At 42.5% G+C, this 13,818-nt stretch overlaps 1 protein-coding gene across 1 annotated transcript in view; it reads left to right on the top strand.

Annotated features, from left to right (window-relative positions):
* Nucleotides 1-13,818, top strand: part of abi3bpb (ABI family, member 3 (NESH) binding protein b) — a 330,661-nt gene that overhangs the window by 116,389 nt on the left and 200,454 nt on the right. Inside the window, exons 8-10 of the mRNA XM_072585416.1 lie at nt 2,050-2,115; nt 10,970-11,050; nt 13,018-13,074. Coding sequence (XP_072441517.1) covers nt 2,050-2,115; nt 10,970-11,050; nt 13,018-13,074 — 204 coding nt within the window. The remainder of the gene's footprint in view (nt 1-2,049; nt 2,116-10,969; nt 11,051-13,017; nt 13,075-13,818) is intronic.

Below are 13,818 nucleotides of genomic sequence, written 5' to 3' on the forward strand. Positions count from 1 at the left end.
AGGACGGGAAAAAGATGTGGCTGTAACAGCTGCTCCTTTTTTGAGGTATTTTATGTGTTGGAGGTGATTTTCTCAACTTCCGGGAGCAGTAGTTACTGATTTACTGTTGCATTGTTTTGGAACTTTGGGGAAAAAGATCAAAACAATGGCAATTTAAAAAGGCGGAAGAGAACAAAGGCAGTGACCACATGGTCAGTAAGAGAGAGAAAGAAACCCACACTGCTGTTTGGCACAGCAGTGAATCTGCACAGCCACTGCCTTTGTGTTTGAGTTCATGAATTTCTGGACATCAGAATGTGATAAGAAAAATGAACAAATAGCAAAATTCACAGCTCACCTTGGAAGAACATACATGGGAGAGCTCACAGCACAGGAGTAGATAAGGCATGGCTTTTAGGTGTAACATTGCTGTCATTTTTTAAATAGTGAGTAGAGTGAGTTATTTTTGTTATGTGTCTTTTTGTGATCTGTCTCTTGATTAAAATTTAAAAATACAAAACAAAGGTACTAAAGACATTTGGATGGGTATATGAATAGGAAGGGTTTGGAGAGATATGGACCAGGTGCTGGCAGGTGGGACTAGATTGGGTTGGCATATCTGGTCAGCATGCATGGGTTGGACTGAAGGGTCTCTGTTTCCGTGCTATACATCTCTATGACTCTATAAGTTAGCCTGGAGCACTCTTTTTTTAGAGCAGTAAGACTGTGCTATTTTCTGTAGATTGTTAAGGTGCAAAGATAGCCTTTAGTAACGTGATGTGCTCTTCCTGTTGGATGTGGGAGATTAGGGGGAATTTCCATGTTACTGATGATTCTGTCTGCAGTAAGTGTTTTTGGTTGTGAATCCTGTCATATCGCATGGATCGGTTGGAATGGCAGTTCGAGGCGATGAATTTACAGGAGCTAGGGGGTGTAATGGATTGCAGTTGTAAGAAGGGAGAAAAACCGCAAATGCAGTCAGGCAGATGGGTTAACTCCAGGAAAGGTAGGAGAGGGAGGAAAGTAAAGGCGTCTCCTGTGGTTATCCCCATCTCAAACAAATATGTCATAGCAACACGACGGTTGGAGGAAGAGCGCCTCATCTTCCACCAAGGAACCCTCCAACCACAAGGGATGAACTCAGATTTCTCCAGTTTCCTCATTTCCCCTCCCCCCAACTTGTCTCAGTCAAATCCCTCGAACTCAGCACCGCCTTCCTAACCTGTGATTTTCTTCCTGACCTCTCCCCCCCACCCCACTCCGGCCTATCACCCTCACCTTGACCTCCTTCCACCTATCGCATTTCCAATGCCCCTCCCCCAAGTCCCTTCTCCCTACCTTTTATCTTAGCCTGCTGGACACACTTTCCACATTCCTGAAGAAGGGCTTATGCCCGAAACATCGATTCTCCTGCTCCTTGGATGCTGCCTGACCTGCTGCGCTTTTCCAGTAACACATTTTCAGCTCTGATCTCCAGCATCTGCAGTCTCACTTTCTCCTTAAATATTGGGTAAGGCAAGTTTGACCTTACCTAGGAGGACATCCAAGACAGATAAACCTTCTGACACACTGGGTTCCCAGATGAATAGTGATGAAATTGAGTGCTGTTAAAAGTACATTGTTTTAGGTAGGTGAACTGCTTGTGTATTAAACAAACTGCTTGAATCAAATATTAATAGGGTGGCTATAAGTTTTGTACCCTTTCACCCAACCTCTCCAGATTTGAAGACCTGGTTGCTCCATTATGAGGTACGATAGGAGAGAGTCGGATTTCTCGTTCAAAACCTTCCTGTTCGGAAAGAAAATAGCTGAAGAAAACCTGATAAACATATGACCCTCTGATAATGTTATGGCTTCTGGAATAATTGTTTCCTGAAAACCAGAGAAATCACAGACAATATTGTCTTTCAAACGCAACTTGCTTTGTTACAAGTTTATATAGATTCCAAAATCAGGGATGTAGAAGTGAACCAGCAATTGATTATATAATGGCAATGTGTACATTAGTAATTAAAACAATATATTTGCTTTTATGATATATTTCATGGATACTTCATTTTATATTTCAAGCACAAAATGGAACAAATTGGATAAGATTCCCCAAAAAGCCAACTGTTAATACGCAAGTGGTCTTAGGTAGGTTACAAATTAAAATTATTAGCCTCTTTATAATCCACATATATTTGGCATAATGAGTTATTTGGAGAATCTGTGTAATGTGATCATAAGCTGAATGTTTCTGTATCAAAATGTGTCTAAATTGTTATTGATTCTTTTGTTTGCTGAGTTGTTTAAAAATAAAATGTATGTTTAGGAATAGTGGGTTTGCAGCATTGAAGTATGTGAACATTTTACCAAGGATAAAATGGAATTTAACTTTGAATTGAAGCATTTAAAGTAACAACTATATTATCACAGAAACCAAGTGATCTGAATTTTCAATGATTGCATATCATTAAGTTTATGTTTCAGGTTTATTTGCTAATTGGTATATTTCTGCATAATATACAATATGACAAAAGTTTGCACACATCACCTGTAAATCTCTTTATTGATGGGGTAACACTATTGTCTATTTAGTCTTATTTGCAGTTTTTGTTACCTAATATCTGCGGAGCTATGATCATGTGCTTGGAGTGGGGGTCCATTTTTGTTTGCATCATAGGCTAGACAATATTGTAGACCCATCAATGACACAGGCTTCCCTGCTGTGAGTGTGGAATTAAGAAATTAAGGTGGAGACTGCAAATGCAAATCCCTTTAGAATCATGAATGAACTAGAGCCTATTCTGCATAGACTCATGTAAATCAGTTTGGGCGTGTCAAGAATCCCAATGTCTTCATTGAGAACAGTAGGATGAAGATTTAAGCTTGAGATTTGGCAACAATATCTAACCCCATTGCATGACTAATGCTGCACTTGAAGTGCAGGAGATAAGATTGTAGGGTATGTGATCCAGTTGAAATATCTAGTCCATGGAAATATGAAGTCCATGGAAGACTTCATGTTCAAACTCATAGTCTAACTGGCCTGTATAACAGTAACCTTGAGAGATGCTATTAATAATGGGATTTTCTTGGGAAACCTAGTTGATTGTCCATTGAGATGACCATCCTTTGTGCCTTTAGTTTTCCACTCTTGACAGTGAATTAAATATTAGGAGAAAGTGAGGACTGCAGATGCTGGAGATCAGAGCTGAAAATGTGTTGCTGGAAAAGCGCAGCAGGTCAGGCAGCATCCAAGGAGCAGGAGAATCGACGTTTCGGGCATGAGCCCTTCTTCAGTTTAATATTGTCAGGATATAGGCACTGCCCCCCAGCAGTTATTGGTAATGCTTCTGCTGTTGCCATTGAGACTTTTCTTTTTTTGTTGTTTCTTTATTTGCCTCATTATTATTTCTTTTTTTAAACTCGACAAATGGGATGATGATACACGGAACCACTTCTCTTTGCACTCTATCATAGACCTATGATGCATTAACTCTATGTTTAGAAACAGGAAAGGAGAAGTCACCCTGTTAGGAGTTTTCTATAGGCATCCGAAAAGTTCCAGAGATGTAGAGGAAAAGATTGCAAAGATGAATCTAGATAGGAGTGAAAGTAACAGGCTAGTTGTTATGGGGTCTTTAACTTTCCTAATATTGACTGGAAATGAGTTTTGAGATGATTTGTAGATCAGATTTGAGGTTCTGGATGTAGGTTTGCTCGCTGAGCTGCAAGGTTCATTTTCAACCATTTCATCATCATCCTAGGACAAGCCAAACAGAGACTCGCACGAGAATTCCTAGAAGCATGACATTCCAACCGAAACTCTATCAACAAACATATTGACATGGATCTCATTTACCACCCCTTTAGAAAAAGAACAGGAAATAATATCACCTCAGGAAATGACATCACCTTAGGAAATGACATCACCAATCCAAGGAAACCCAAACATAAAGAGAAAGTGGGCTACACCACCAGTGCTTCATCCAGAGACTCACTGAGAATGTTACCTAGTATGATGACGAAACAGCTGAAAACCAACCTTCCAGTTCAGTGAGCAAACCTACATCCAATGACTGGAAACGCTATCATTCAAGTACCTTAGATGGGTTAGATTTTGTCCAATGTGTGCAGGAGGGTTTCCTGACACAGTATGTAGATAGGCCAACAAGGGGCGAGGTCACGTTGGATTTGGTAAAGGGCAGTGAACCAGGACAGGTGTTAGGTTTGGAGCTAGCTGAGCACTTTGGTGATAGTGACCATAATTCAGTTAAGTTTATTTTAGCGATGGAAAGGGATAGGTATATACACAGGGCAAGACTTTTGCTGGACAAAAGGCAATTATGATGTAATTAGGTAAGATTTAGGATGCATAGGATGGGGAAGGAAACTGCATGGGATGGGCATGATTGAAATGTAGAGCGTATTCAAGGAACAGCTACTGCATGTCCCTGATAAGTATGTACCTGTTAGGCGGGGAGGAAGTGGTCGAGTGAAGGAACCTTGGTTTGCTAAAGAAGTTGAATCTCTTGTCAAGAGGAAGAAGGAGGCTTATGTAAAGATTAGATGTGATGGCTCAGTTAGGGAGCTTAAGAGTTACAAGTTAGCCAGGAAGAACCAAAAGAGAGAGCTAAGAAGAGCCAGGAGGAGACATGAGAAGTCTTTGGTGGATAGGATCAAGGAAAACCCTAAAGCTTTCTATGGTTATGTCAGGAATAAAAGAATGATGAGAGTAGGATTAGGTCTGTCAAGGACATAGTGGGAAGTTGTTTGTGGAGTCCAAAGAGATAGGAGAGGTGCTAAATGAATATTTTTCATTGTCATTTTCCTGTATAAATACAATATTGTTGAGGAGAATGCTGACATACAGACTATTAGACTAGACGGGATTAACGTTCATAAGGAAGAGATGTTAGCAATTCTGGAAAGTGTGAAAGTACTTAAGACCCCTGGACTGGTTGGAATTTATCCTGGGAAGCCAGAGAGGAGATTGCAGAGTCTTTGGCTTTGATCTTTATGTCATCATTATCAACAGAATAGTTCCAGAAGACTGGAGGATAGCAAATGTTGTCTCCTTGTTCAAGAAGGGAAGTAGAGATAACCCTGGTAACTATGATGTTTTGACGTATTTTGGCGCATAGTTGGTGTCGTATCTCCTTGTTGGTCCCGCTGGTAAGCTCAGTAGCCCTGGCTACTGAGTGACAAAACGAAGAGAAAAAGTACGAGACAGCTGTGGTCCACGCAGATCTGCTTTCAAAAAACCATGAGGTTTCCATTTTCAATGGAGCAGTCTGGCTGGGAAGTGTCCCAGATGAACAACCTCCCCACAGCCTCATCCACAACTGCGAGCTGTGTTAAATCATCAAGTTGTACATATGCCTACTTAACAAAACCGGCAACAAGGTCCATCTCGATTTAAACTGAGACAGCAACCTTGAGACGATGCCTCCTGCCTTACGTGGAGCTGAGCCCAGCCACCCCTCCCAGGGAGCCGGCTCGCTCAGTAATGGATGACTTAAATAACATTGGAAAAGGGACCGTGAGGGCGGCCCACCCTCCAGACGGGATAAGCATAGCTTCCCAGACCTTCTACGACAAGAGTTATCAAAATTTGATAGAGGGCACAGACTATATGGCGAAAGAGACCGTAACTGAGACTGGTGATATGACAACTGGGACAACTGCCTTCATGGAAGGAGTTGCTTTCGAGCCAGTATATGACAGAATATCTGTCCCAGAGGTAATTATCCACTACCCCATCGACGGGCTGTTTTATAAGGATTGCAACACCCTCTTCCTCACGGTGATCCTGTTTAAGACCGATATGACTAAGGTGCACAATGTCAAGAACATCCAAACAACATGTTCATGCTGCAACAAAGTAGGAGAGTATCACGCAATCTCCTGCCATTACCCAAAATGCAAAGGCAAGAACACCCCCTCAACGGGGAACTTTGCATGCAGCGCGTGTGACCAACAGTTTACAACTCAGCTGGTCAACACGAGAGGCATCAACATCTACGGAATGAAAAACGCCTTAAAACTGCACCCAAGGTCAAGGGCAAACCAGGGAGAAGTGATCGCATATGGTCACAGGAGGAGGTGGCACTCCTGAGGGAACCAGAAGTGAGATTTGCAGGATCCAAATTCATAAGTAAATCGATTGCCAGCATCCATAAAATGAAAATACTCAAGCAAATCTCAGACAAGCGCAGAATCCTTGCAAACACCCCGACGGAGGTCCAAACCCCCAAATGAGTCAACCTTAACTAATGACTCGCACGATTCAGAAGTGGAGAATGCCCAGGAAAATTCTGATGATCAAAATCTGGGCCAAAGAGACTGCCAAAGAACACTGGCATCAATCCCTAAGCATAGGGACATAGACGACCAGCTAACACAAGCTGAGGAGCTTTTGAGTGCGAGGAACGACCCGGACACTCTTGCCCTAGGGGTAGGACCGATGGAAAGTATAACCGACCTAGTAATGAATAGTAGGGAGAGACAGAAAAAACAAAAGAAGCCTCAAAAACACCAGGCCAAAAAATACAAAAAGACCGGTAATAATACCGGGGCTAAGAAAAGATGGGCAGCATGTAAAGCGCTGTTTAGAGCGACACAGCAGCTCTACAAAACCAACTGGCACCAACTAACTCACGAGATCATGGAGGCACCGACTTCATCCCTTGTCCTCTCTCAAAAGAGGAATTGGAGGCATGTTTCCGTGTGAAACTGTCGATGCCAAACCAGAAATCAAACATCAGTAAGTGTGCCCCATGTACCAGGAAAGTAGACGACGGATCCTTGATGAAACCCATAGGGGTAGAAGAGGTGGAGTCAGCCATCAAGGGTATAGACGAGCCCAGTGCAACTGGACCAGACGGCCTGAAGCTGAAGGACATACGATCAATCCACGAGGAGGAGGAAACCTGTCTACCCCGCCTCTTCTCCCTGTGGCTCAGATCAAGCACGATACCCAAATCACTGGAAAAGAGTTGAACGATTCCTAAGTGCGAGGATAAAGTCCACCTGAAAAAGATTGACAATTGGCAACCAATGACTATTGGTCTGACGCTGTTATGACTGTTAACGGAAATAATGGCAAAACGCCTCAATGAAACAGTCAAAATTAACACCAGGTAAAAGGGTTCTTAGCAGCCACTCCTAGATGCAATGAAAACATTGTCATCCTCAAAAACATCATTAAGGGAGCAAAGCATAACCACAAGGACTTTGCAGTTGTCTTTGTCGATCTGGCAAAAGTGTTTGACTCAGTTGGGCACAAGCTACTACTGAAAGCTTTACAAAGTGCACAACTCCCCAAAGCCTTTGTAGGTCTGATCAAAGATCTCTCCACTGGCAACACAGCCATGGTGGAAGGGAACGGTAACTGTCCCACCCCAATAAACATTGAGAGGGGCGTAAAGCAGGGCGACCCGCTCTCACCAATTTTATTGAACATCGCTCTGAATCCTCTGTATGTTCTCTGGAGAAGGCCAACTCAGGGTTGCCATGCCCCTGGGCGTCAGAAGAGCCAACTGCTCGACTTTGGCCTTCGTGGATGACATTGTCCTTCTGAGGGACTCCCACACTAGAATGGTTAGGGATCTGAAGCTGCTCCAGTCATACTGTGACCATACAGCTCTCAGTATTAACATCACAAAGACGAAGGGATTCTACTTTACATTTAAAAGGAAGACCTTCTTATACGATCACTTCGCAAACTGGAAGCTGCGAAATGAATCCATAGACTAGATATCCCCAGGTGACGTAGAGAAGTACCTGGGTGCCCATATCGATCTGTGGGCAGGTGTGGCAGAAGGGGAGTGGGAGGAGAAGCTTAAGATCTGGGTCAAAGGAGTATAGGCAGCATCTCTCCAACCAAGGCAATGGCTAGAAATCCTTAAAACACGTGTTACCCACGAACTGTATTTCCATCTGATCCTATCCGAAGCATCTCAGTGTACTCTCATAAAACTGGACCAGATCATCCATAATGCCGCAAAAGAATTCTTCCACCTTCCACATCATACCGCTGACATAGTCCTGTATGCCAGCAACAGGAATGGCAGTCTAAGTGTTCCAAATCTGGAGGTGCAAATTCCATCCGCGATTGAGATGTCCAGTGATGTGGTAATTCGGGTCTCCTTTCAGTATAAAGGAGAATGCAACACAGACACCATTGTGGAACTGAGCAAGCTCAAAGTCCTTAAAGAAATTGAAGATTTCTTACCTAGCAGCCAAAATGGCGGTGAAGAGGAAATGGACCCGATGACCCACATCCAAGCCATCATGCCAGCACTCCAGGAGGCAGACGCCAGGACAGAAACCACCCAACACATATGCAGGATGGAGACAATTGGAATTTGAAAAGTGGCGAAAGCTGGAATGCCAAGGGGCAGGCATCTAGTAGTTTAGAGATGGCAAGATCTCTAATTCATGGCTAAAAGTTGCAATTCAACAGAAATCCTCTCTGTTTATAAACAGCTTGCTCCTGTGGTATAATCTATACCCGACAAGAACCATCCTATCTCGGGGAAGTCCAAATAGAAACAAAATTTGCCGAAGGTATGAGACGACAGTTGAGACCATCTTGCACATCTCATCATGCTGCCCATTTGTCAAAAACGCTCTGATAAAATGCCATAATATCACAGACCAGCTGCAAAACCATGTCAGTAAGTATGGCTGGACATCGTACGTGGAGCCCAGATTATTTGCAAAAGATGGCTCACTGTGGAAACCTGATCTTATATTCAAGAAAGATCAAAAGATCATGGTAGTAGGTGTCATGGTGTGGTACAAGAATGACAGTAAAACACTGGAAATGGCATGACGTGAGAAAAGCGAAAAATATAAACACCTTGACGCTGAGATAACGGAATTGACGGGATGCTCGGAACCCAAGCACTTCAGCTTCACGATGGGTGCACGAGGCAAGTGGCTGGGCCTGAGTAACGGCCTCAGGAAATTCCTCGGCATTGAAAGATTCAAAACATTCGCCACAAAGACATCCAGACTCACGTTATCACTGACACTCGATTTGTTATAAGTGAGCAAACTACCCTAGCCGGCTCCACCAGAGACAAGGATTGGCCAATCCCCACCAAAAAAAAATTAAGAACGGGGGTGCCGATACACCTACACCACGATCAGTCTGACTTCAGACTAATGGAGGATCACCAATACCTGAGCTTCATATAACACCAGTATCACCGTGGCCCTTGGCCTGTGGTGATGCTAGAGTCCAAAACATCAACGAGCGATGTAAAGACTCAAGAAAGGCACTCCTGTGAGTGTTTCAAAGTAAACCAGAGAGCCTTACTTCAGTTGTGGGTAAAAGTTTTGGAATGGATGATAAAAAAGAGGATTTATAATCATCTAGAAAGGAATAAGTTGATTAGGGATAGTCAACCTGGTTTTGTGAAGAGTAGGTCATGCCTCACAAACCTCAGAGTTCTTTTGAGAAGGTGACCAAGCAGGTGAATGAGGGTAAAGCGGCTGATGTGATGTATATGGATTTCAGTAAAGCGTTTGATAAGGTTCCCTACAGTAGGCTATTGCACAAAATTCAGAGGCATGGGATTGAGGGTGATTTAGCAGTTTGGATCAGACATTAGCTAGCTGAAAGAAGACAGGGGCTGGTGGATGATGGGAAATGTTCATCCTGGAGTTAAGATACTAATGGTGTACCACAAGGATCTGTTTTGGGGTCATTGGGGTCATTGCTGTTTGTCATTTTTATAAATGACCTGGATAAAGGCGTAGAAGGATAGGTTAGTAAATTTATGGATGACATTAAAGTCGGTGGAGTTGTGGACACTACAGGAAGATGTTACAGGTTACAAAGGGACATTGAGAAGATGCAGAGATGGGCAGAGAGGTTTCAATGCGGATAAGTGTGAGGTGATTCACTTTGGAAGGAGTAACAGGAATACAGAGTACTGGGCTCATGGTAAAATTCCTGGCAGTGTAGATGGACAGAGAGATCTCTGTGTCCATGTGCATAGATCTCTGAACATTGCCACCGAGGTTGATAGTGTTGTTAAGAAGGTGTACGGTGTGTTAGCTTATACTGGTAGAGTAATTGAGTTTCAGAGCCATGAGGTCATGTAGCAGCTTTTCAAAACTCTTGTGCAGCTACATTTGGAGCATTGCATACAGTTCTAGTCGCCACATTATAGGAAGGACCTGAAAGCATTGGAAAGAGTTCAGAAGAGATTTACCAGGATGTTCCTTGGTATGGAGGGAAGGCTTACAAGGAAATGCTGAGGGACTTGAGGCATTAGAGAAAAGAAGGTTAAGGGGTGACTTAATTGAGACGTACAAGATGGTCAGAGAATTAGATAGGGTGGACAGTGAGAGCCTTTTTCCTCAAATGAGGATAGTTAGCACGACAGAACAGAGCTTTCAACTGAGGGGGATAGATGTAGGACAGATGTCAGAGGTAGATTCTTTACTTAGAGAGTAGTAAGGGCAAGGATCTCCAAGTAATTTAGCAGGAGATAGAACTAGCAGCACAGAAATAGATCATCCAACCCAGTCACCTCTGCTGGTGCTTCTGCTGTTTACAAAGCTCCTCCAACCCGAATAACTTGTAGTCACAGTATCAAAGCTTAGTCTTAGTTTGGTTTGCTCAAAGTGTGCAAACAATTTAAAAGTATCAAAGTACATCTTTTGTAAGTTGAACTTTTCCTTTACATTTGACTTATTTGGTATTTTGTTTATAACAAAGTGATTAATTTCTAAGCTCTAAAATTTGCATTAAAGTATATGTGCACTCATTAAAAACATCTGAAGCATCACTAAATATAGACTATTTGCTTATAATGAAGTTACTAAAATTTAGTAGCCTCCTCATCTCCAATTCCCACAAATGAAGCGCATGGGACATTTTTGATATAAATGCAAGTCTGTGTGGACATGAATAGCCAGCATTCGCTGATCTTTTAGAATAATTTATGAGTTGATTTCTGATCACATTCTCCAATAACTGTTTCAGGTGGCCAGTCAGCTTCTGACAGTGCACGTGACCATTCTACTAGCAGCTCATCACCAAAACCTAACATTCCTCATAAACCAGGTATGGTGATGGACAGTGTTTCACTGAACTTTTAAACGAGAGATTTTATTTATTCTTTATTCTCCTATGGGATGAGTGTCACTGGAAAGGCCAGCGTTTATTGGGATCCCGAATTGAGTAATTTGCTGAATCGTTTCTGTGGGTCAGGAGTCCCACATAGGTCTGACCAAGTAAGGATAGCAGATCTGAAACATCAGGCGTCTCATTTGGAGAATATTGCCAATCATTTGTGATTTAGAGTTGCCAGTGTTGGACTGGGATGTACAAGTTTAAAAATCACACAACACTAAGCTATAGTCCAACAAGTTTATTTGGAAGCACTCGCTTCCGGAGCACTGCTCCTTCATCAGGTGTTGTAGGAGCAGTGCTCCAAAAGCTAGTGCTTCCAAATAAACGCCATTCATTTGGATTGTTTTTGATCACATTATTTGTTGTCATTGTTTGGGTAGATCTTACAACAGGGTAGTTTATAAGAAGGCAGTGAATGTCTCTTATCCGGAACCCTTTCTTTTTCGACAAGTTTAGAATTAATGGGAGCTGAGTGGGACGGGGACTGATGGGTTAATGTGTGCGGTTTTGAAACTAAGAAAACCAGGAGCACAGACAACATATTGACTGCTTTAAGAGCTGGATTGGGGTGAGCACATAACTTGCTCTCAAGTGGTGGACACAGGTTTTAAATATTTTATGTGCCTTTATTTTTAAAGTTTTTAGTTTACTGACTGCATGCTAGATGTCCCATTGCTCAGAAAACAAAAGAAAAGTAATATTTAATTTGAATGCTGGGGGTCTCGCTCACCAGCTGGAGACCAAACAAGGGCCATTTGTAGCCATCTTTGTGGGAAGTTCATTGCATAATGTGGCTGGTAGCAGGTCTTTGCTGGGATCAAGGAGTCAAGCAGTGGAAATCCTGAGAGAGGCTAGCCAATCAAATCAAAGGCACCATTGATGAGGATGATGACTGCAGTGGACAATGCACATGGCTGAGAGAAGTAAAGGTGGGATGGCATTTGCAGGGTGGGGATTGTAGGAGAAGAACTGAGGAGAGTTGGCAGCAATGGCAGAGGGCAGATCTCAATGGCCTCATGCCCTCTTCGCAGGTGCTAATTGTGTCAAGTGAGGGACCTTCCCAAACCATTCTCACTGGCCTGTCCCTCGGGCATTCTGCATGGCAAATTGTCTCACTGGTTGAATATCAGCAGAGATTGGATGAAATCCTTAAGCCTGTAACATTTGCTCACTTAAAGGTTTCAACTGCTGTTGGGGGCAGGAAGGCCATGCATGAACCTTCTCCCCTAGATTTGATCAGAGCAGGGGTAGGAAGGTGGCTGAGGCCCCATCCACCTGATTGAATGGCCCAGTTTTTAAATCTGCTTCAGAAAGGGCTTAAATTCTACCCCATGAAGCTGAAGAGGGGCTGGATTTAGCAACTGAAGTTTCCTGGACCTGAGAGTTAGGGGAAAGAGAAAGCTTTCCCCTCTGTAAAATCATAGCCACTCCTCTCCTGATCAGTGGATCTCCCTTCCAATGTAATTATCCACCCGTACCCTCTGACTCTCCCAATCTTGCTTCCATGATCACATGTCCGGTTTTGCACCCACTATCTCCCCCAAGCCAAACATCTCTCTGAACTTTATGTTCACAATCTCTCCCTCTCCCTCTTTGTTGCCTCGCTGAGGCCTTTTAGCTGAGGCAGCTTTCCAACCTGATTGACAGGGAGCTTCTAAGTCTGGCTGGCTGTTGGCAAAAATGGAGAATTCCTTTTAAATTTTTCCAGTTCTATCATCTCGACTGCCCAATTATGTGCCTGTATAGTTTACCGAACTGCTAAGATCCCTTCCACAATGTCCATCTCCCCATAAATAATTAGACACATAGGTCCCCCAGAAATCACTTTTAATTTAAAAGCTTTCTTGCACGGTTGCAGATTTGCAGTTTGCTTATTACACTCATGTTGTTTACTACAGAACACGCTCCTGATCAGTTGCATGGCAAGGAAGGAAGAAATAAATTAAAAAGTAAAGGTAAGTGGAATGGAGGGAAAAGAAATTGGAGCACTGTCTTTTATGACTCTGGAACAAGTAAGTAGGTCATAATATAAGGAGTACATTTATGAATCTGTACTGTAATATATCTTGCCTGCCAGGAACATGTCTTGGGAATTTAGCCATGAATCCCATTCAATGTTATACTTATTATATAAATATACCAAAGCATTGAGGGGGAGAATAAGTCCAAATTTCTAATAAGTATCTCTGCTGAGATAGCAAAGTACTGAAATTGCCATCAATATGGCAGCCTTTCTTGAAGCATGTGTTTCAGAAATGGAAATGAAAATATCATTGTGGAGTAAGAGTGCAACTAAAAGCCTGGGCTTTAGCCATGTTGCCAAGGAAGAAACTCAGTATTTCATCTTACCTAGGCTATAAATAAATTTTCAGGAAGTGCTTAATGCTGTCATTACATGTAGAAGAAAAAGTTCCATTCCCTTGTTCAACCCTAACCAGGACAAGGAACGGTAATGTTTCATTCTAAATTCAAATGTTAGCTTGAATTACTTAAAATTGACAAAACTAAGAAAATTGTCCTGAAAATTGACACCCCTCATTAGAATTTTGACCTTTTGATATTAAGTCTTGGGATAATCTCCATTCAATTCTTAAATGATATCAGCCAGTAGCACACTTATCAGATGATTGAAATTATCAATGTTTCTTAGCTGTACAATTTTTTTAACATGGTTAGCTCATGTCACTGTTGATTAATGA

The sequence above is a fragment of the Chiloscyllium punctatum genome, chromosome 15 (assembly GCF_047496795.1).
Source record: "Chiloscyllium punctatum isolate Juve2018m chromosome 15, sChiPun1.3, whole genome shotgun sequence".
Classification (NCBI taxonomy): domain Eukaryota; kingdom Metazoa; phylum Chordata; class Chondrichthyes; order Orectolobiformes; family Hemiscylliidae; genus Chiloscyllium; species Chiloscyllium punctatum.